The sequence below is a fragment of the Puma concolor genome, chromosome F2, assembly GCF_028749965.1.
Source record: "Puma concolor isolate L17-30 chromosome F2, mPumCon1.1.hap2, whole genome shotgun sequence".
In the NCBI taxonomy this organism is placed as follows: Eukaryota; Metazoa; Chordata; class Mammalia; order Carnivora; family Felidae; genus Puma; species Puma concolor.
The window spans coordinates 4,679,900-4,701,765 of record NC_141684.1 but is presented as its reverse complement, the minus strand read 5'-3'; the positions used below and the strand labels follow the sequence as shown (position 1 = coordinate 4,701,765).

General features: G+C 51.0%; 1 protein-coding gene across 3 annotated transcripts in view; it reads right to left on the bottom strand.

The window, feature by feature from the left end:
* Positions 1–21,866, bottom strand: part of COL22A1 (collagen type XXII alpha 1 chain) — a 260,760-nt gene that overhangs the window by 160,228 nt on the left and 78,666 nt on the right. For all 3 annotated transcript variants that reach the window (XM_086695892.1, XM_086695894.1, XM_086695893.1), the window contains exons 11-12: positions 20,440–20,502; positions 17,050–17,088 (exon numbers count right to left, since the gene is read on the bottom strand). In XM_086695892.1, coding sequence (XP_086552018.1) covers positions 17,050–17,088; positions 20,440–20,502 — 102 coding nt within the window. The remainder of the gene's footprint in view (positions 1–17,049; positions 17,089–20,439; positions 20,503–21,866) is intronic.

Sequence of the window (21,866 nt, the reverse complement as noted above, 5' to 3'; positions counted from 1 at the left end):
AAACCTACCGCATCAGATGGGGTCCGTGCTTTAACAAGACCCCCAGGGGTCCGTACGCACCTGACAGCCCCACGCCCCTCCCCAATCATAGTGTGGCCCCTCCTCGCTCCAGGCTCAGAGTCACCCATCCAAAGCACAGTGTCCTCAACCTGGACCCGATCGATATCTGGCTGGATGCTCCGTTGTCAGGGGGCTGCCCCGGGCATTGCAGGATGCCCAGCATCACCCCTACACACCAGCAGCACTCCCCAGTGCTGAAAATCAAATGTCTCCAGTTACTGCCAAAGGTCCCCAAGGGGCAAAATCGCCCTTGGCTGAGCACCACCGGGCTAGAACAGGTATCTAGAAGGATTTCTTAAGCTGGGGCACACTCCATTCTTTTTTTAAAATTTAAGTTCTAGTTAGTTAACATATAGTATGATAATGGTTTCAGAAGTAGAACCCAGTAATTCATCTCTTAACACCCAGTGTTCATCCCAACAAGTGCCCTCCTTAACTCCCATCCCCCCTTTAGCCCAACCCCCACCCACCTCTCTGCAGCAACCCTCAGTTTGTTCTCTGTATTTAAGAGTCTCTTATGGTTTGTCTCTCTCTCTGATTTTATCTTATTTCTCTTCCCTTTACCTATGTTCATCTGTTGGGTTTCTTAAACTCCACGAGTGAAATCATATGATACTTGCCTTTCTCTGACTTATTTTGTGTAGCATAATACCCTCTAGTTCCATCCACGTTGTTGTAAATGGCAAGATTTCATTCTTTCTGATTGATGAGTAGTACTTCATTGTATATATGGAGTGTGTATATGGAGTGTATATGTGAAGTGTATATGTGGAATGTATATATGGAGTGTGTATGTGGAGTGTGTATGTGGAGTGTGTATATGGAGTATATATGTGAAGTGTATATGTGGAATGTATATATGGAGTGTATATGTGGAGTGTATATATGGAGTCTGTATATGGAGTGTGTATATGGAGTGTATATGTGGAGTGTGTATATGGAGTATATATATGGAGTGTGTACATGGAGTGTATGCGTGGAGTGTATATATGGAGTGTGTATATGGAGTGTATATGTGGAGTGTATATATGGAGTGTGTATATGTGGAGTGTGTATGTGGAGTGTATATATGGAGTGTGTATATGGAGTGTGTATATGGAGTGTATACATGGAGTGTGTATATGGAGTGTATATGTGGAGTGTGTATATGGAGTGTACATGTGGAGTGTGTATATGGAGTGTGTATATGTGGAGTGTGTATGTGGAGTGTATATATGGAGTGTGTATATGGAGTGTGTATATGGAGTGTATACATGGAGTGTGTATATGGAGTGTATATGTGGAGTGTGTATATGGAGTGTACATGTGGAGTGTGTATATGGAGTGTGTATATGTGGAGTGTGTATGTGGAGTGTATATATGGAGTGTGTATATGGAGTGTGTATATGGAGTGTATACATGGAGTGTGTATATGGAGTGTACATGTGGAGTGTGTATATGGAGTGTACATGTGGAGTGTGTATATGGAGTGTGTATATGTGGAGTGTGTATGTGGAGTGTATATATGGAGTGTGTATATGGAGTGTGTATATGGAGTGTATACATGGAGTGTGTATATGGAGTGTATATGTGGAGTGTGTATATGGAGTGTACATGTGGAGTGTGTATATGGAGTGTGTATATGTGAAGTGTGTATGTGGAATGTATATATGGAGTGTGTATATGGAGTGTATATGTGGAGTGTATATATGGAGTGTGTATATGGAGTGTATATGTGGAGTGTGTATGTAGAGTGTATATGTGGAGTGTGTATATGGAGTGTATATGTGGAGTGTGTATGTGGAGTGTATATGTGGCATATATACCACATCTGCTTTATATATTCGTCAGTTGATGAATATTTGGGCTTTTTCCATAATTTGGATATTGTTGATAGTGCTGCTCTAGATATTGGGGTGTGTGTGCCCCTTCAAATCAGCATTTTTGTAACCTCTGCATAAGTACCTAGTAGTGCAATTGCTGGGTCACACTCCATTCTAATGGATCACATGCAGAAGCCCATGACAGGCACACTCATGGGGCAGCTGTGGGGAAGAAGGGGGGACATGGGCCAGGCTGCTCAACTCCCACACCCATCCTGGGGAGTGCACGGTGGGGGGCATTTAAAAACAGCGATTCCGGGATCTCTGAGCTCCCATCCAGCTCGGACACCATTTGATTCAAGTCAAAGGATTCTGCCAAGATCTCCAGCCCGGCTCCCTCCCTCTGTCAATTTTCTGTGGGACACTGAGTAAGTCAATGCTGCTTTCCAGACTATCCCATTTGTGAAATGAGGTTATTGGACATTCAACAAACATGCGAACTGATGAACCTATTAGAAATATTTAGAAACACTGTGCTGCACTGTGTCCTCTACCTCTACGGTCTTACGCAGACTGCCAATGACCCCGCGAGGCAGGTCCTGCTTCTCAAAGGTGCGTCAGACATTGTGCATTTCCAGGTTCACCTATAAATTGTGTGTGTGCAAATGTGTGTCTGCAAACATGCACACACATACCAAATTTCTAAAATTTCTATGAAGTGCCTTCCACGGACTCAACATCCCTTCTGAGCCAGTGTGACACTGAAAACAGAAACACACAGACAGACAACTGGGGCCCTGGAGTCAGACAGACGTGAGTCTGTGTCCCAGCTCTGCACCTTTCTAGCTGTGTGACCTCACACCAGCCACTCTAGAGGGCCATGTGCCACTGGCCTGTCATCTGGTGGACGAGGAGGCCAGCAGCAGGACCACCGCAAGGTGAGCGAGGGCTGGGGAAGAAAGTGCACACTCAGCTGTGGGAGCATCACTGGGCTGCGGGTGGTACACAGTCATCGCAGCTCCTGCCCGCGATCGCTGAGGGTTACATGGAACCACACCGCCCCAGGCACACTTGCAGCAGGGAAATGATGCTGTCAACCGTGTGCCATGTGTGTGCCACATCACACAAGGTGTGTCCTCCCGTCCTCGCAGAGCAAGTTAATGGTGGAGACAGGGCACCTGTGCCCACACAACACACTCATCTGCTAATAAGTGCTTGGTTCTTACGCTAAGGCCAGGAGGGTCCCGTCCTGGAGACTGAAGGGATTTGTTGGCATGGGTGGAAGCTTCCAGAGGAGGGATGTCTCCAGGCAAGGCAGCCCGGGGGATGGAGCATCAAGGACGGAGTAGGCTGAATGCCAGCTCCCGCCACCCTCGCTTAGAGGAAGGAGGGACACTTGGGGAAAACAGCTTAGTACCTGGTGGTCTCAGTTTCACTTTCTGTAAAATGGGAACAATCACAGCCACTGCAAAGTTTTTGTAAGTGTTGAATGTCTCCACGGTGCTCCCTGTAACATTTCCAAAGTTGTTCTGGGTGACACCAGTTTGATTTGTAATTAAATTGTGAGGGGGGGGTGTGGGAAGGTAGGGGGTTCTTTGGCCAAATGGGTTTGTGAAATACAGAAATACAGAGTTAAACTCAGTTAAACAGGTTCCTTTACAGCAGGCTTCCTTGAAGCCTTGACTATGCTTGCTGATGGTGGTTCTCCAGTGTCCTTGCCCACTCGATCTGGTCACAGGGCATGTGGGGGGCTGGGGTGGCTCAGGGCACACGGGGAGATGCATGTACACTTCACTGCGCCTCATCACGGGCAGAACCAAGGCCTTCACACCCTTGCGTTAAAGAATCCAGGCCGCCACTGGCAAGGCTTCCGAAGGGCTAGAAAGGAGAATTGTTCACAGAGTAGGAGGAGGAAAGTCGAGACGGTCTCCAGTTGGCCAGCATCGTACTTAGGTGTGGTTTGGGGAGGGAGGAGACTTCCTCTTTGGTCTTTAGGTGCACGTGGGTGGCTGTCCTTGGTCGGATACAGGGGGCAGGTGAGCAGTCTACGGATGCTTCACATGATGAAAGGTCATTCAGTATTAGGGACCCAGGGTTTTCTGTGGCCGCTCCTCCCTCGGAACAAGTTTGAGTCGGCGGGCACACTTTCTGGGGTCGAACTGCCCGCAGCTTCCTTACGAGCAGAGGCTGCCACAACAGGCGATTTCTCAGCCACCATTTACACGTCCGCACAATGGGGATGAGGCCCTACCTCGCGGATGAGTCCCTATTTTGGAACTCGATGGTCCAGACGTGAAGGAGGCACCCGGGACAGGCGGAAGTGGTTTCTGAGATCCCGAGCGCGGACCGAACACCCGTTAGCACCCCTCTGTTAGCACTGAGAGTGGCAGAACCACCGGGAACATCACAGCGATGTTAATACCAACATAACATAACAATAAGCGACGCTGAAGAGGCTGCTACTGGCCGACAGGCCCCGCTGAGGATTCACCACATGCCGAGCACGGAGCACTTCCCTTTCAGCAATGCCTCTGACTCCTCCCGGGACGCTTCTACAAAAGAGACGCGACTACAATCTTGATTTCACAGTTTATGAAATGGAAGCACGGGGATTCTATCGTTTGTCCGAAGTTAACAGCATCTGTACACGGAAGCCCATCTTTGGGCTCCAGACTCTGCCCCTGAGCAGCGTTTGCACACACTGGTTCAGGGCATGTTCACAAGTGTCTTTCTCACTTTACGTGGAACACATGGGTACAGAGGGCCCACGCTTGCCTGAGTCCGCCTAGCGGCTGGCATGGCCGGGGTGGGCAGGCTGAGGCAGCAGTGCCTGGGCGCCCAGCCTCGCTCCCCTTCTCCAAGGACCTAGTTCCTCCCCCACGGCCTCAGCCAACCCTTACTCCCTGGGAAAGCATCAGAGCTCCTTCAACTGCCTGACTGGAGGCCAGCGCTCCGCATAAAGCCGGTAGTCTGGTGGTCAGGCATAGGGCGGCAGGCTTAGCTCCCCAGCTGCCTCATCTCCAAGACCCATGTTTTATCCCCTGTCCCATCCTGCACCAGTCTGAGTGCATGGCATGTGCATTTGCAGATGGCAGGGACCCCTGCCCACTTAACTCTGCTTTTCTACAACTCTAGGGCTAAATGCAAGATTTCCCAAAAGGGGGAATGTCAGAGAAGAGTAAGGACTTCCTTTGAGGACCTGCCCTCAATGGCGCTTCCCTCCAGAATCAGGCCTATTGTGGGAGCTGTTGCAGAGCTCACCCCAGGTGCTGGTTACCCAGTTAAGATGGTGGGTCCTTGAAAGGCCAGTCTGTCTTCTGGCTTCTGTAGCTGAAGGCAGGGGAAGGGGTGTCTGGGTTGGCTCCTGCCTCAGGAATAAAGGGGAGGAGGGTAGTAGGGCATTGGAGCTCCCAGGACCATCTAATAAAGGGAGCCAGGGAGGAGACCAGAGACAATGCCAGAGAGAACTCCAGAGTTCTGGAACTTTCCCTCTGCCCAGTTGTCACATTCCAGCCCTGGTGGTGCTTTCCAACAGATGCCCAGTAGATGGCTCTGGGTGAATCTGTCTCACCCACTAGACAGGAGCTCCATGAGTAGGGGTGTCAGGGCATCAGCATCTCCCTGTCAACACTGCCTTCTTGGCACAGGACCCCACCAGTGCTGTGTGCTTCAATCCCTTCCTAAGCTCTGTGGGCTTGTAAGGGAGACAGTAGGGAGGCCCTTCTACTTTAAAGTTAGGCTTGTGGGTAAGAAAACCCCAGGGGCACAGAGGACAGCAGGTGTAGAAAACCAGAGCCAGCAAACTGTGGTTTCAAACCCTCCATCACTTAGTACAGATGGTCATGGTCTGGTTCGTGAAATGCTCTGATACTCAGTCTTCGTGTATAAATAGATTCACAAATCTAGGTACAGGATTTGTGCATCCCAAGGACATGGGCAGCTTGGCAAATTGGTTTTAGGCAATTGGTATCATGAAACCAGCCACTTCTCCGTGATGGGAGGGCTACCCTTGTTTTGTCATCAAAGAAACTGTCTGGATGCCTCTTTAGAGGCGAATGTTTTCTTTGTCCAAGAGGATAGCATCTCTTTTCAATCTTGTTAAAAGATAAGGATAACCATGCCAGCACTGCAAAACAGATTCTGAGAAATTTCCTCTTGTAAATCCTCATGAGATCCAGGCATTTATCAGATGGGTTTCTGCTCTTATGAAAATTGTCAACCTGCCTCAACTATTGAATGTTTTTGTGTCCCCTAAGCTTGGCCTCCCAGAACACCACCATGCCCTATAACACACCTTCCAAAATCCCCTAGGTGGACTCCCCATCAGCTGACGGCAGCGTCTTTGCAAAAGGCAAGTTACAGCCCTGGGCCGCCTGCCCGATCCCGTCATGAAACCCACTCACTGTCTCTGAGCCCCACTTCATCATTTGTAGGATAGAGACCCACACTGCTCTCAGATGGAAAAAGGGGTGTGGACGTAATTAAAATGACAGTTGTTTGCATTCTCCTGAGAATGAGAAACACATTCTTAAACCTGTGGGGAGGGTCAAAAAAGGAGAAGAACGGAGATGCTCCAGGAATTGGTCAAGTCAGGTACAGGGAATGTTTTAAAGGGGATATGTGTAGCTAAGGATCCATGGTAAAGTATAACAAAAGGAGGGAAATGAAGGGAAGGAAGGAAGGAAGGAAAGAAAAGAGAGAGAGAAATGAAGATCAAGATAGAAGGGAAAGCAACAGGACTAGACCAGAGGAGAAGGGTATTAACTGGCAAGGAGCCTCTGCCGTCCGTTAGCTGAGTGGAATGAGCAACTTCCCCTCCCGGGTCGCAGCTCCTTCACCTGCGCAAAAAGTAACACGAGAAGGACTGTTACCTCTGGCCCAAGGTGGTGGGTTAGATGCCTGGAGACAATGGGGAAAGGCTTTAAATGTAGGGAAACTCAGACAAGCATCAGAAATTATTATTTTGGGTAAACTACCCAAACTCCCATTCTTCACCTGTAAAAAGGAAGTCACTCAGATTAAGAGGATGACAACAGATGATGTACGTGAAACCCGTTACAGGAGATAAGCAGGGCTCAGGGAAGAGGGGCTTTCCCCAGCTCAGTCTCAGGACCTTGAAGCCATGTCTTGGTGGACCTCTCTGCCCACTCCCCACCCCCACACACTGCCTCTGTGGTCTCACTGGGAGCCCCCAGGAGGGTAACAAGGGGCAGCAGTCATCCGCCCACACCCGCTGTCAAACCAGAGGTCCAGGAATTATGTGGTTACTCACTGGGAAAAATACAGAGAAAAGATAGAGAAGATACTTCCCCTGTTCTTTTGGTTAACTGACTATCAGACTTTTTTCCAAATGTTGACAAAGAGATCGCCTCATTGCTAGATAAGCATATTAGTATTACTCTTGGTTCACCTGGTAAGAGACCATAGGTCCTGTAGGTGGGGTCTGAGGAGTCCCCTGGGCAGTGGCCCTCAACGAGTGGCTCCTGGGCCAGCAGCATCAGCATCTCCTGGGCCTTGCTAGAAAGACAGATTCTCTGCCCGGCTCCCAGTCCACGGAACCAGACGCTCTGGGTGTGGGGCCCAGCACACTGGTTTAATAAACACTCCTGGTGATTCAGATGCTGGCAGGTCTGAGAAACACTGCTCAGCACTGATAAATGCCAGCTGTGGGGTCAGAAAACACGAGCACAGCTCCTGGCTCGACCACACAGAGAGAAACTCACATGGTTCCTGGTCACACGGTGAATACACTTGTAAAATGAGGGCAGCAGTATTTACCTCCAAGCTAAGTAGCATGTCCACGAGTCCTGGCAGACCACAGTACTCACAGATACCAGGTACTGTTAGATTCTTAGAGGCTCTACAAATTATTCTATATGAACGGAGGAAAGGAAAGGACACCCCATACCACAACACACCCCATCTGGAACACAAATTTCCAATAACACTCTCCAGGCTTTGGGAGGCCGACAGACTTACAGTGAGGCCATCCTCAGGAAACAGCGGGAGCCCGGACATTTCACAACTGCCAGCCACCCCTGGGGATAAGACCTCACCGATGGCCGGGATGCTGAAGACATCATCTGGCGTATAAAAAATGTAACACTATGCTGGTGTAATGGTAATTATACTTAATATTTATGAGCACTTTTTTTTACAAATATAAGTCTTTATTTTCATTGGGTCATTTTGTCCTTATGAGCAACTCTCTAAGACAGGTAGTATCAGTCACCAATTTATACAGGAAGAAAGTAAGGGCTAAGGGGTTGAGGAACTGCACAATGTTACACAGCTGCCAAGTGGCCAAGCAGGGTCTGAAGCCGCCAGGCTGTGTCCAGGGTCAGCGTCTTTAGCCTCCCCTGTCTCCTGCCCCATCCAATGGTCCTGCAGCCCAGCATTTGTCCTCCTCACAAGTGCTCCCCACCTCCTATACTAAGCCCTTGGTCCTGTGACTGGCCCATTAGACTTGGCAAGTGCCTGAGTGTCAGACAGAGCTGGGGAAAGGTGCAGACTTTCCTATTCCAGCTCTGCCTGGGGCTGTGAGATCCCGTGAACTCAAACTTCCCCAGCGTGTCCTTCAGCACCACGGACAGGGGCTGTGGCACCATTTTTCTCTCAGTCTTTTGCCCCCAACCCACAAGGCTACATGAGGGCAGAGAAGCAGCTAAACTTATTTTCCCCTAAACCCTTTAATTATTATAAAAATAGAAGGCCTTCAACCGCAGTTATCCAACTCGATAACCATGAATAATGCACATTAATGCAGAGGCTAACAATAGGAGATGGGGCTGCTGATGAAGCCAGCCGTGAGCAAAGAGAAAGGAACCCAGAGCTAGAGGCAATGGCATAAATATATCTTAGGAGCTTCACACATACAAACACGCACGTATAATTTACATTTTATGGCTCAGAAGCTCCACAATGCAGTCATTACATGAAATAAGCCAATTCCCACAAGGGACACAGTTGTTGAGGGTCAAGGATTCCCAGATACCAGCACTGCTTTCGGAGAAGGGTGGAAAACTGACACTGGCCAGTGCCATGGATAACAGCGGGTCACTCTGTGACTTTGGGCATGCCTCAGACTCCCTGAGAGGCTGCACGAGGCTGATACTCAAACTCAACAGCCTGGCACACACCAAGAGCTCAATAAAAGCGGTTAGGATTCTTTCCACAACACGGCACTTTCTTTGAGACGAAGTCACTATGCCATTCCAGATAAAATCCCCACACGTTGGCCATTGGGCTGTGCATGGCTCCTATTGCTAATGCCTCCACATCCTCTCAGAAAGAATCCATGAAATAAAAATGTGCCCACTGCTCCTTGCTGTGCCACATTTCACTTACACCAGAAACCCCACACATGTAGAAGTAGCATTGTGTGGTTTCTAGAAACCTTCCCTGGTCCCTGGTCTGGAAAGGAGTCAAGAGGAAGAAAATCCCTATGTGGCAAGGCCCTCTCTTCACCCCCACCAATTCTGCAAGCCATTCTACAAAGATTCCATGATACGTCACCTCACAATTTCAGACAGCCTGGCCTTGAAAGACACCAAAGAGAAGAAGTAGCTCAGGGGAGGACCTGTTCTTTACCCTGGAGACAGCACACAGTGTGTCTGCCATGTTGGTGCCATTGCGACAGCTGGTCTGACTGTTCCCCACAGTAAGATCCCCAGGCACTGCCGTGAAGGCTTCACAGGAAAGGCCCTCAGTGAGCTCAGACCAGGCTTAAATGGGATCATTCCTAGCTCTTACCTGCTCTGCCCAATCAGCTGCGCAGTGGCCAGTGACTTTTTTTGTGGACACTCCTCATCATCCTCTGGGCTCTCAGGTGCAAACGGTTGCATTAATCATACCTTAAGGCTCATGTCCCTCATTTCACTGTCCCTCCCCAGTCCGAGGGTGCCCTGTGTGCCCCTAAATGGGTAGCTGTTAGGATTCTGAGCAAGCCAGAGCGTATGATAAACTACTTTGCCCTCTTCCTACAGCATCTTACAGTGAAAACATCAATGTGTGTGTTTTCCAAGACTCAATGGCTTTGCCATGAATTGCGGAGAGAGGAATGGATGAGATGGTGCCCTGCGGGGCCTCCTGGCCCCATGCATGAGGGCTCGAGGGTTACTGGGTCAGAAGCATCTCTGGTATTCCAAGAGGCAGAGCACACTGGTGGATGCACAAGGAGGAAGCAGTCTCAGGGAGGAGAAACACCAAGAGGAAGCCCTGGGAACATGAGCGCAGAATCGGCAAGACACAGATGCAGGGGGAGAAGGGTGTCTTGGGGCCCCGTCACAGCAGCAGGTGTGAAGTGTGCTCCAAACACGTGGACTTTATCTGCCAGCTAACGCTTGATGCTGAGCACAGCTCAGTAGGGACCAGTGTCACAACAGCATTTTATAATCAAACGTAAATTCATGGCCACTTGCATGTTTCGGACAAGATGGCATGTCTCAGAGAAGGACAGTTGGAACTGAGGACTTCCAGGTGCCCTGCCCCACTGCTGGGAGTGACTTCTTGGCAGGTGGGTCCCCAATTTATCTCCAGCTGGCTGCCTTTCCTGAGAGGCTGGAGACTTCAGGGTCCGCAGCAACGTGGAGGATGCCTCTTTGTCCTTGGAGGAACACGTGCAGAACCTAGTCTTCCAGACCCAGGGACCAGGTTGCCTCTGCCAACCACTATGAACCTGGTTACGAACAACCCTCCTTAGTTGCATCCTGATGGCCTTGGACTCTCCTGAGTTTTCCACTCAGCATCTTATTTCTTCAGCTTCGTGATGACCCACCGCACAAAGGCTCTCCTAGGACACGAGGACCCCAGGACACTCCGGCTCGTTGCTCGCGGCTCTGGCATTCCCTTCAGGACATTCGGTCAAAATTTCGAGAAGGCGACACCTCAGCTACTGGTTTGACTCAGTTTCCTCCTTTACCGAGTTTGTCCTGTTGGGTTTGTGATCCCGGGAAGATTGGAAAAAAGCCATAAAAGACAAGGAACTGATGTTTGCGTGACCTGAGCCAGCCAGCCCAATAAAACTCGGCCGAGTTTCTTCTGTTTGCTCGTATATTTTTTCCGGTGCACCACACCGTGAAATCTGAGCACAAAATCCATCTGAACTTTTATTTATCGCCATATGGATTTCTGCAGAAATGCTTAAGAAAGGACTTTCTGGTCGTCGTTGTTTTTGAGTTTCTTCCCTTCTACCAAATGCTGAGTACTGAGTTGCTGACCCAAGCATGGCTCTATGGGACACTCTGCCCCAATTTCGTCCCCTACGGGTCTCAAAAGCCCTTGTTACCTGCAAGGTGTGAGCAGCACTGATGAGGGGCTGTGGAGCTCTCTCCCTACGGAGAGAGCTCCCTACGGAGCTGTCCCTACGGTGTGCCACTCCAGGCACCCAGCCCTGCCCCACCTCCATACCCTGGTCCTGACTGGCCCTGCCTGGGGCCCCTTCCACACCCGAACCCCACTCTAATTGGGAGTATTAGTGCCGGCTGCTGTTCATAAAGACAACGCTGGCAGGAAATGCAGCGTGTGGTGTGTCTGAGCAGCCGGAGATGCTGTCCGCATGGTTGCTCAGCAGCATCACTTACAAGGATCCATTTCGGGGCCGACCTCTGAGGGTCACCTCGCCCTGCTCCAACTGGCTCATTTCACTGCAGCAAAAATGGCTGGAGGAGCATCAAGGCTGTCATCCTCACAGCCGCGGGCCCAGGGAGAGAACATCTGCCTCCAGGCTTCGAAGCAGAAGTACTGAGTTTGTATGGTTGGGTCTAACTTAGATAATGTGTCTGAACGGATCCTCCTGCTCAGGGAATTGAGCGTGGATGGCTTGCACTTGACTCTTGCTAATGCTTGCCGAAGTCGTTATTTAGCAGGGGCCTGTGAAGTTCTTTCCTGGATCCCCTTATTTAATGAACCCTCATGTCAACGTTAGGAGAGCGTGGTTGTTTCTAGTCTCTCTTATGCACAGGAGAGGAAACTGAGGCACTAAGAGCAGTGGAGACCTCCCCAAGGTTATGCGGCAGGAGAGGGGCAGCTCCAGGTTCCCAAAGCCCAGTCCTCAGCCACTGCCCTGTCCTGCCATCTGGACCCACGGCCGTCATGCCGTCCAGGGTTCCGCACTCCAAAATCACGCCGCTTGGGGATTTCACGCACAAACATTGTGAATGTACTATATTTAAAAGGATTTTCATTATGTTAAGACTTAGTCTTTGGTTAAATGTTTACAGATGTTGTAGCACCAGGAAGAGTAATTAACAAGACATATGGAACCCCCCAAATCCCACTGCCCCAATGTGCTGGTTGTTTGCACCGCACACACGTCTTTTTATGTGTGAGCACGCAGGGCTTCCTGGCCTCTATTTCATTTGCATTATGTTGCATGCATAGCTCCCTATCGCAAGGTGTTCCTAATTCTCACTTATGCCCATCTGGCTGCTGCAACGTGATACTCCATTAGCTTGTTTCCCATTTCTCGTTGCCATTGTAGTTGTCACGAGTACTTACAAAAGACAGAGTCAGCTTGTGGTATTTTTGTTTCTGTTTCTGTCTTTCCTTTCATATGCATTGTGCTCATGATAACTTCCTAGACATTTTTGGGGGGATGCATCTTCTCGCCACCGCCCCCCCCCCCAGTACAACACCTACTATCCTAGGAAGCCCTTGGGGTGCTCTGCTGATGTGACCGTCCTCTGCTCCTCGGTCCCTGAGGCTCAGACAGGGTCCTGAGTGTTTGTCAACAGCATGGCAGGTGGAGGCCACAACCCGGCTTATCTAGGGACCCGCAAGAATCACACTCTGGACCACATGGCTGTGCTCAGGCACGTTTCCTCCACGGAACCGGTGAACGAGCCCCTGGCGGGGGCCCCAACTCAGGTTTTAGGGCTCTGTGAGCCCACCACCCTCTCTCATACAAGGTACTTGAATGCTTTCTGCTGAAGAAACACACATTACTCTTCCCCGGGTTTTGGCAATTTCCAGCAGAAGGACAAGAAAGGCAAGGAACGGATTTTTACGTGTGCTTACCTGAGCCGGGGACTAAGCCAGGTGCTTTTACAGGCATGAGCAACCTCCCATGATCCCCACAACTGCCACACCGGGAAGGCACCACTGCACCCACTTTACAGAGGGGACACTGAGGCTCAGGGACACACCAGCCAAAGATCACCCAGCCTCTGCAGAGCTGGGATCCAAGCCATGTCTGCCCAGCTCCCCAAACCTGCTTTCCTTCCATCACCTGAACCCAGGTCTGAGCACAAAACCAAGACTTCCTCTTCCTTCCTTCCCCCCCAGTTGCCAGGTTTCTGAAGAAAAGACGACAGCCCCAGAACGGCAGAGATGTGCCCAGTGTCACATTAGGCAGGAGCCCTGCAGAGGGAAATTGGAGCAGATGCTCTGGCGTGCAGACACCAGAGGGCGCTGTGGGCCCAGGAACGGGACACAACCCAGTGGCTCTGGGTTCCTCCAGAGGCAGCATTGGTCCCCACAGCAGAAAGACCCCCAGGATGCACCACGAAGAAGCTCACTGGAAACTCACATTTTGGTCTTGTTTCTGTTGTTTCTAAATCTTTCCACTGGTGGGGCTCACGGTCTGGCTAATGCCGTAGACTTCACCTCCATGGCACCCAGACCGACTCAGTGCCCACCCAAAGGAACCCTCATGCCAGCGTCCCACTGTGCTGGTCAATCTTCTCTGCAGGGAAGAACCCAGGGCAGAGGGCACTGAGGTCATCACCCCTCCCTGCTCTCTCTGACTGCACCCGAATTGGTCTAGCCCAGCCCAGAGCAGCGGCTATATGCCCTCATCACCACCACAAAATGAGCTGGAAATTAACTGAAGATTATGGGAGTAACAGGAACAGAGCATCACCAGCTCGATAGGCACTGCATCAACCCCTTCATGTACACTGCCTCCTTCGGTGGTGGGAACCATTACCATCCCCTTCCCCCTTTCACAGAAGAGGAAACTGAGGCTCAGAGTAGACCAAGGATGGACATGGGGTCAGCACGAGGTAGAGCCAGATTCTGAAGCTGGGTCTCCTCCACGCAGTCTGTGATCTCCCTACTGGGTGAAGCTGGTCCTCAGTCCTGGGTGACAGAGCCCCAAATCCATTCATCCATCCGCTCATGTGGTAAAGCCCATGCCTGATGCCAGCTGTGCCCCAGCTGCTTCGGAGGTTCATCCTCCTTTCCTCTCTGTTTACGGCCACAATGCCTGGGCTGTGGGCAGCAGTTTGGGGGCATCCCCTAAAAGGCTTCCCCCCCTGACCTTAGTCTGATTTCACATATATTAAAACACTGGGGGAGACTGGCCCCAAGAACTCTCTGGTGAATATGGGAACCAGAGAGGAGATCAGCTTCCAAGACAAGGGGCAGAAGCAGTCCAGGAACATGGCACCATGCAATGGTCTAGGGCATCCGATGTGGGAGCCAAGGAGAGTCAGGAGGCCAAGAGCCGTGTGACCTTGGGCCAGTGACCTACCTTCTCTGAGAGCCAGTTTTCTCAGCTGCTGGGGAAGGGGGGCTTTAATCAGCCCTCCAGCTGCCTGCCCTTCCCTTTAGTAATAACCAGTGATTATGTTTCCCACCATCCCATTAACTTGTGACCCTGGGCAGGTCACTTGACCTCTAAGCTTTATTCTCCCCATCTGTGAAATGGGCGTAAGTAGTGCCCTCCCTAATGCACTGTCTTCATCACGAGACCTAAAGTATGGGGCGCGCTGGCCCTCCTAGAGGCCAACACACATCCTCACAGTTAATTACATGCCAGAAACACAAGACACACAGCCACGATCAGAGAAATATAATCCCTGGACCCACTGAGCTCTAGTCCATCCAATCCCCTCACTCGAGGCACCTGCTATGGGGACAATATTCAAGTGCAGAAGTTTGTTGGGCCCTGTCCAAATGCATTAGTCACCGGTGACCTTCTCTGCTCTGTGGACTCTATCAGTCCCCGTGACCCACCCTCGCCCTGGCTCATCCTCGAGGGGGAAGCAGAGACTCTAAGCTGCAGAAGACAGCCCTGGGGAATCGGGCTGGGTTGGGCTGATTCCCAAGTCTCAGAGCTGCCGCCTGCAAGAGCCTTTATGCATCATCTCGTCCCACCCCCTCGCTTTTACAGATGATGAAGCAGAGGCCCAGAGAGGGAGGTGACTCACCCCAAATCACACAGCTAATATGTGGCAGATTCCAGACTCAGACTTTGCTAAAAATGTCCAACTGCAAGAGAATGTCAACTAAGGACAGAGCCAGAACTGGTAGAAGTCTGTCCAGTGGCCCATCTGTCCTGCCAGCACCAAGTATGTGAGAAGGTCTCCCCGGCTGGGACTGTGAGCTGGCAGCTTCGAGTCCTGAATGTGGTGCTGCAGGCAGGGGTCTGGGGCACCAGGGAGGTGGCTCCAGGCATCAGGAGAAAAACGCTGCTCCTTCTGAGCTAAACCAGAACAGACAAGGCCCAGCAGCACCTACTGCTCAACAGAGAAAAGAGGCCCATCACTTCCTGCCTGGGGACACCTCTCCAGCCAGAGGACGTGCTGGTCCAGGAGACACATGTTGGTATCGCCCACCAAGCACCACCCGGGCCCAGCACCTGGACTTCAAGGGCTCCGGCAACCCCAGTCCTGATAGGAACATCCGGGTCTCTTGCTAATCCCTGTGCTCCGGGCCCACAGGAGCCTGGCAAGCTGGCAACAATAGGCAAAAGTGGTTACTGACTTTGAGCATCTTGCCTCCAGGTGCTGGGCTTTTAAACCACACCGGAAGGATGGATGGTGGCCACCAGTCCCGTCTTCAGTGTCAGGACACCCAGACTGGGAAACTGGTGGCAAAGTCATGCTGTGCTGTGTACCACGCTGGCTCTCAGACTGCTCTCCTGCAGGAGTGACTGTGTGTGCACACACGTGTGCACACACACACACCCAGGGCTAGGGTTACACTGGATAGATGTTTTCCTATGTGCTTTCAAAATGAACAAAATACTATTTTCATTTTCTAGGTCATTAATCGTTGGTCTAGATGTGGTCCGGCATCCCCGAGTACCACTGCATTCCTTAGCCGTGCGGTAACTTATTCACCCTCTGCCTGCTACACGGCACATGCTCGTGTCCAGTCTCACGACTTACACAGAGTAAAACGCGGAGTGTGAACTTCTGTGCGTCCGTGATTTATCTCTGTGGAGGAAACCTCTGGGGTGAAAGTGCTCAGTAAAAGGGTACCTGCAGGGAGAGAACGGGCTGGCCACATGAAAGCTGTTTCCCCAATAAGGGGACAGAGCGGCACCTGCTCGGACGGCCAGCCCTACGCGAGGGTGTGAGGACAAAACCATCCAGGGTCCACCAGCGGTGCATTCTGAGTCCTGCACTCTGGTGAGACATTAGCACAAATGCACGCCTAGAAGTCCTGTGGCTGTCTCCTGGTAGGGGCAAGGAGGGGGGGGGCACGCAGGTACATTTTTAATGGCTCGTGCGAGTCAACGAATGGCATTTTAGTGCCACCCCGATTTTTATTTCTCCGTATAGACAAACCACTTACAAGAGCTTTCTTCAGAAGGAACCGCAATGTCCAGGATCTGTCGGGCTCTGTTTGTCATGAGGAAGTGAGAGAAGGTGCAACACCCGTATCTGGGGAGAACACGCACGCGCCTCCCTCCCATCCCCCCCACCGCCCTGCCTGCCTCTCCCGCTGCTCCTCACCATCTCCCCTTGAAACTTCTGCAAGCCTCCTGAGGACTCCTCTGGTCCTTTCGCCTCACACCCATCTGGCACCTGCGACTCAAACTTGCCCAGTGTGTCCGACCGTGCACAGACCTTCCCAAACTGCACACGAGGCCCGAACACGCTCTGTTTAACGTCCTCCTTAGTGCTGCTCTTCAAAGCACTTCTGTGGCTCCGTGTCCTGCTCCCTACGGGTGCCAGCAAGCACCCTCTGCTCCTTCACGCGTCAGCCACCCACGTCCTACAGGGACGCTTCCCTCCAACGTGCTCACTCATGCTCGTTGCCGCCGGGAAGCGCTGGCCACTGCACATGCTCCAACCGCCCAAGTCAGGGGAGGACACGCCGAGGCTACTCGCTCCCCTCGGACTCTTACAGACGGCATGACAGTGGGCCACCTCTCCCAAACCCAGGCGACCCTCCACACTGTGCTCCCTGGCCAGCTGCACAGCCCCCAGAGGAGCGATAAAAGGGCCAGGCTTACCTTTTCACCCTTCTCTCCGCGGACAAAAGGCCCCCTGCCCTAGAAAAGGAAAGCAGGAAGCAAAGGTTTACTAGAGAGCATCTGCAGACATGATGTCACACATGGCATCAGCACCCCAGGGTCTCAAAGGGTCAGATGCTTTCCCGTCGGCCCTGCCCAGGAGCTTCCAGAAGAGATGCTAACCCTTACTGAGTGTTGATTCTCGTGGGTATTACCCCATTTGATTTTTCCAACAACCCAATATTATGGTACCATTATTTTTTTTTCCTTGCGAGCTCTACGGAGACATAATCCACCTGCTGTGTAATTCACCGACGTAAAGTGTACCAGTCAATAGTTTTTAGCATATTTACAGAGCTGGGCAACAACCACCATGGTCAACGTTCTAGGATGTTTTCATCAGCTGAGAAAGAAGTCCACACCCACTAGCGGTCACTCCTCGTGTCCTCCCCCCCCACCCCCACCCTCTGTCCTGGGCAAACACGAATCGATTTCATCTCTGTAGGCTGGTCTCCTCTAGACACTTCATATGCATGTAATCCCATGACACGTGGGTGACAGCTGGCTTCACAGCCAGTGGTGATTTCTTCGCAAAGCGGTTTCAAGGTCCATCCATGCCGTAACATGTGGCAATACTCCAATTTGCTGCTGAATAACATGCCACTGGGTGAGTGTATCACATATCTTATTTATCCATTCATCACATGATGAACATCTGGGTTGTTCTTACTTTTTGGTTATTATGAATAATGCTTCTGTGAGCATTTGTGCACAGGGTTTGTTTGAGCATATGTCTTCATTTCTTTTGAATATATATCTCCAAGTGGGACTGCTGAGTCACATGGTAATTCTGTTTAACCATTTAAGGACAGCCAGGGTGTTTTCCAAAGCAGCTGCGCCATTTTGGACCAGCAATGTTATGAGGGTCCCAATTTCTCCACCGTCCTGGCGACTGTAGGCGTCACTGGCATCACTAGGGAGGCGCTGAGGTCTCTAACCATCACCGCTGAGTTACCTAATCCTCCCTTCCATTGTCACTTGTTGCTTCATGGATTTTGGACTCTTGTTAGGTGCCCATGTGTTTACACTGTTATCTATGCTTGAAAGACCGACACTTTTCTCATGATCAAATATCCCTCTTTACTTCCATGAGCTTCGGGTTTTAAAGTCTATTTTTAGTCTGATACTAGCACGGTCACTCCCAATTTGTAAGTTTTCTATTTTCAGAACATGTACCCCCCATCCTTTTACTTTCAAGCTGTTTGCACCTTTGAATCTCAAGTGTCTGATGTAGACACGGCAGAGCAGATCTTGTTTTTACGTCCAGCCTGAACATGTTGCATGATTACTGACACACAGTAAAACCTTGGATTGTAACTTGTTCTGCGAGTGTTCCACAAGATGAGCAAACATTTCTAATAAATGTCTGCCTCATCAACGAGTGATGTCTTGCAATACGAGTCAGACGTGATGCCAAGTGTCACATGATCACAACTGAGCCAATGGTTCTCGAAATTCGCTTTGATATACAAGTGCCTTGGATTACAAGCATGTTTCTGGAACAAGCATGTCTCCTATCGTTTTGTTGTTATCTCTTTTTTCCTCCTTTATGACTTTTTTGGCATAAAGTATTTTTTAGTAACATCTTAATTATCTTTAATACCACTTTCACTGCATATTTTTGTTTCATTTCTTAGAGGTTGCTCTTAGGTGTACCAGGCACATCTTACCTTATCATGATCTACTTCAGACTCATACTATTTCCAGCGGGATTTATAAACACACGGCTCCCTACACAGCTCTAGTCCCTCCTGCCCGGACCTTGTGCCATTGTCACCACACCTGTTTGTTAGATGCCCAGTCGGACACGGCCGTGAGGAGCAACTTTGCCCTGGTCACCCTCGCTGCATTCTGGCCTCTGTGATTCCTGAAGGTCAGTCAGCCAATGTTCTTACGGGGCTTCTTTGTACACAGCGACTCATTTCTTTCTCTTGCTGCTTTCAAAAGTTTCTCAGGGCACCCCGGTGGCTCTGTCAGTTGAGCGACCAACTCTCGATTTCAGCTCAGGTGATGATCTCATGGTTTGTGAGATCGAGCCCCAAGTCAGGCTATAGGCTGACAGTGCTGAGCCTGCTTGGGATTCTCTCTCTCTCTCTCTCTCTCTCTCTCTCTGTTTCTCTAAATCAATCAATCAATCAATAAATAAACATTTTTTTTAAAGTTTCTCTTTTAGAATTTTTACTACAATCATTCGAGTTTACAGAGCTTCTTGAACAGGTACAATACTGCTTTTCACCATAACTGGAATTTTTTCCACCATTATTTCTTTGAATACGCTTTCTGCTCCCTTATGAGCATTCTGGTCCACTCCGAGGCTCTGCTCATTTTCCGCCTTCCTGGTTCTCTGCAGTCTTCAGATTACATGATCACGATCGATCTGTTTGCAAGAACGTCAGCTCTTTCTGCAGCCAGTTCAGACCTACTGTCAAGACGCTCTACTGATTACCCTTTTCATTTCAGTTCCAATTCCAGCTCTAGAATTTCCATTTGGTTCTTCTTTTGAGCAATTTCTCTTTACTTAGATTCTGGATTTGATGTGATGCTGTCATAACACCTGCCTTTCCTTCTTTAAGAATGATTTCCCTCTGGGGTATGTGGGTGGCTCAGTTGGTTGAGCGTCCAACTTTTGATTTTAGCTCAGGTCATGATCCCAGCATTGTGAGTTCAAGCCCCACGTTGGGCTCTGCATGGACACGTGGAGCCTGCTTGGGATTCTCTCTCTCCCCCCATCTCTCTGCCCCTCCCCTGATCATGTGCTCTCTCTTTCTCTCCCAAAATAAACAACTAAACTTTAAATAAGAGAATGATTTCCCCCTTGCTCTTTAACTACCCCTGTGATGCCTACTTTGTAGGTTTTGTTTGTACATCTGACACCAGTGCCCAGTCACAGGCAGACACTGTTCCCTGCTTCTTTTCCGGGGGCGACAGGGATATCCTGGAGAACCTACACAGTTCACGTGGATATGAGGAAAGAGGGGCCAGTCAGAAAGGGGAGGTGAGAGGAAAACCAGGAGTGGAAAGATAGCAAAATCATTCCTTAGGGAGGAAAGAGCAGGTGCACTGGCCAGTGAGAAGTGACCAGTTTGGAGACTCCTAGCTGCCCATCTGGGTGCACAGAATCGGTGGGGGGAGGGGTGCAGGTGCAGGATGGGGCTGGGGCCACAGCTGGGGCCACCTCTGTGGGCCTCCCGTGCCCTGGAGAAGAGCTTGGACTCCATTCCAGGGGCAGCGTCTGGCTCGGTGTCTGGCTCCCACTAGGGACTCGGTGCCTTGTGGCAACATGCACGCTTGGGGGAAGCTCCGGGTCTCCCACATCAGCCCCGTACTCACCATGTCACCTTTTTCTCCCTTGGGTCCAGGAGCTCCAGCCAACCCAGTGGCTCCCGTGTCTCCCTGTAGGGGTGGAAACCAGAGAGGAGCACTGGGTCAGGCCCCCCGGCAGGGATCCCCCTGCCCACTTGGCCCCGACTGCCTGGCAGCGGCTGATTTTGTCACTGTCAAAATCGAGCCCCAAGTCAGGCTATAGGCTGACAGTGCTGAGCCTGCTCGGGATTCTCTCTCTCCCTCTGTTTCTCTAAATAAACAAACAAACAAACAAACATTTTTTTTAAAAGTTTCTCTTTTAGGAATGAGGCCATGCTTCCCATCCCCGGAGAGGGAGGAAGCATCTACATAATTTCCCCAACCTCTTAATTCCGGAACGAAGGACGTTTTGAGAAAGCGAGTGGGTGAAAGCATCACATGTTTGTTCTGGGAATGGCCCAGCCCCCAAGGGAGAGTGAGAAGCACGGATTCAAACTCCTGCTCTGCCGCTGAACGTGAGAGCATCATTACTCTTTGGGCCTCCTCCTCCGTGAAATGGGCATGCAGTCATGAGCTCACATAAGACTGAAAGCAGGAAGGTACTCCGAAACTGCCAGAGGCCAGCCAGGGCCCCCTGATGCCATTTGTATGCCCAGTCTGTGCCCACAAGGTCCTGAGCCCTCCCAGCAGTGCACGAAGACAGGGACAGCAGGCAGAGGAGGAAACAGTTTGCAAGGGCTGAGTGTGGGAGTGGGACCGCCTCCAACTGTACCAGAAGCCGATCCAAGATGGGCTTGGGTACCCAACACAGGAAGCCTCAACATCCTGTCTTTCTCCTCTCCTGGTATGCAGTTTCACCTGTGTCCACTCCCACCTCACACTTCATACCCTAAGCTAGTTTGCTTATGCTGTTCCCTTGGCCTGTCATGCCCTTCCCCTGCCTTCTTTACCCCGAGAGGCTCCCATGCAGCCTGCTGGGCCCGCGGGCCTTCTACCCTGGCTCTCCCCACAGGCGATCCCATGCATGCCTCTCTGTTGCCGGCTTGCGAGTGCTGGGGATGCGACTCCCATTCACTGGAACGTCCTGCACTAGAACGGGCCTCTCGGCACCTGGGGTCGCCAGACCGTGACTGTTGACCCGACCTGAGCTGCATGTGGGTAAATAAATGGGGCCACTGGGACCCACGGGTTTTTCCTCACAGTCTCAGCCTCAGCCTGGGACAATCTGGCCGGTGAGGCTGAAGCCTCAGGACAGCAAATCAGCTCCGAGGGAGCCACGTGCATCTCCAGGTGGCAGTGCCCGAGTCCCTCCTAGTCTCCCCTCCCCCCGCCTCGTCCTCCCTGCTCAGGTCCCCGCCCAGCCCTGGATCTGTTCAGCCACAGCACAGCACAGCCACTCCATAAACAACACTGTTCCAGACAAACGCTCTCCACTTCCTCCCCCAGACACCTCT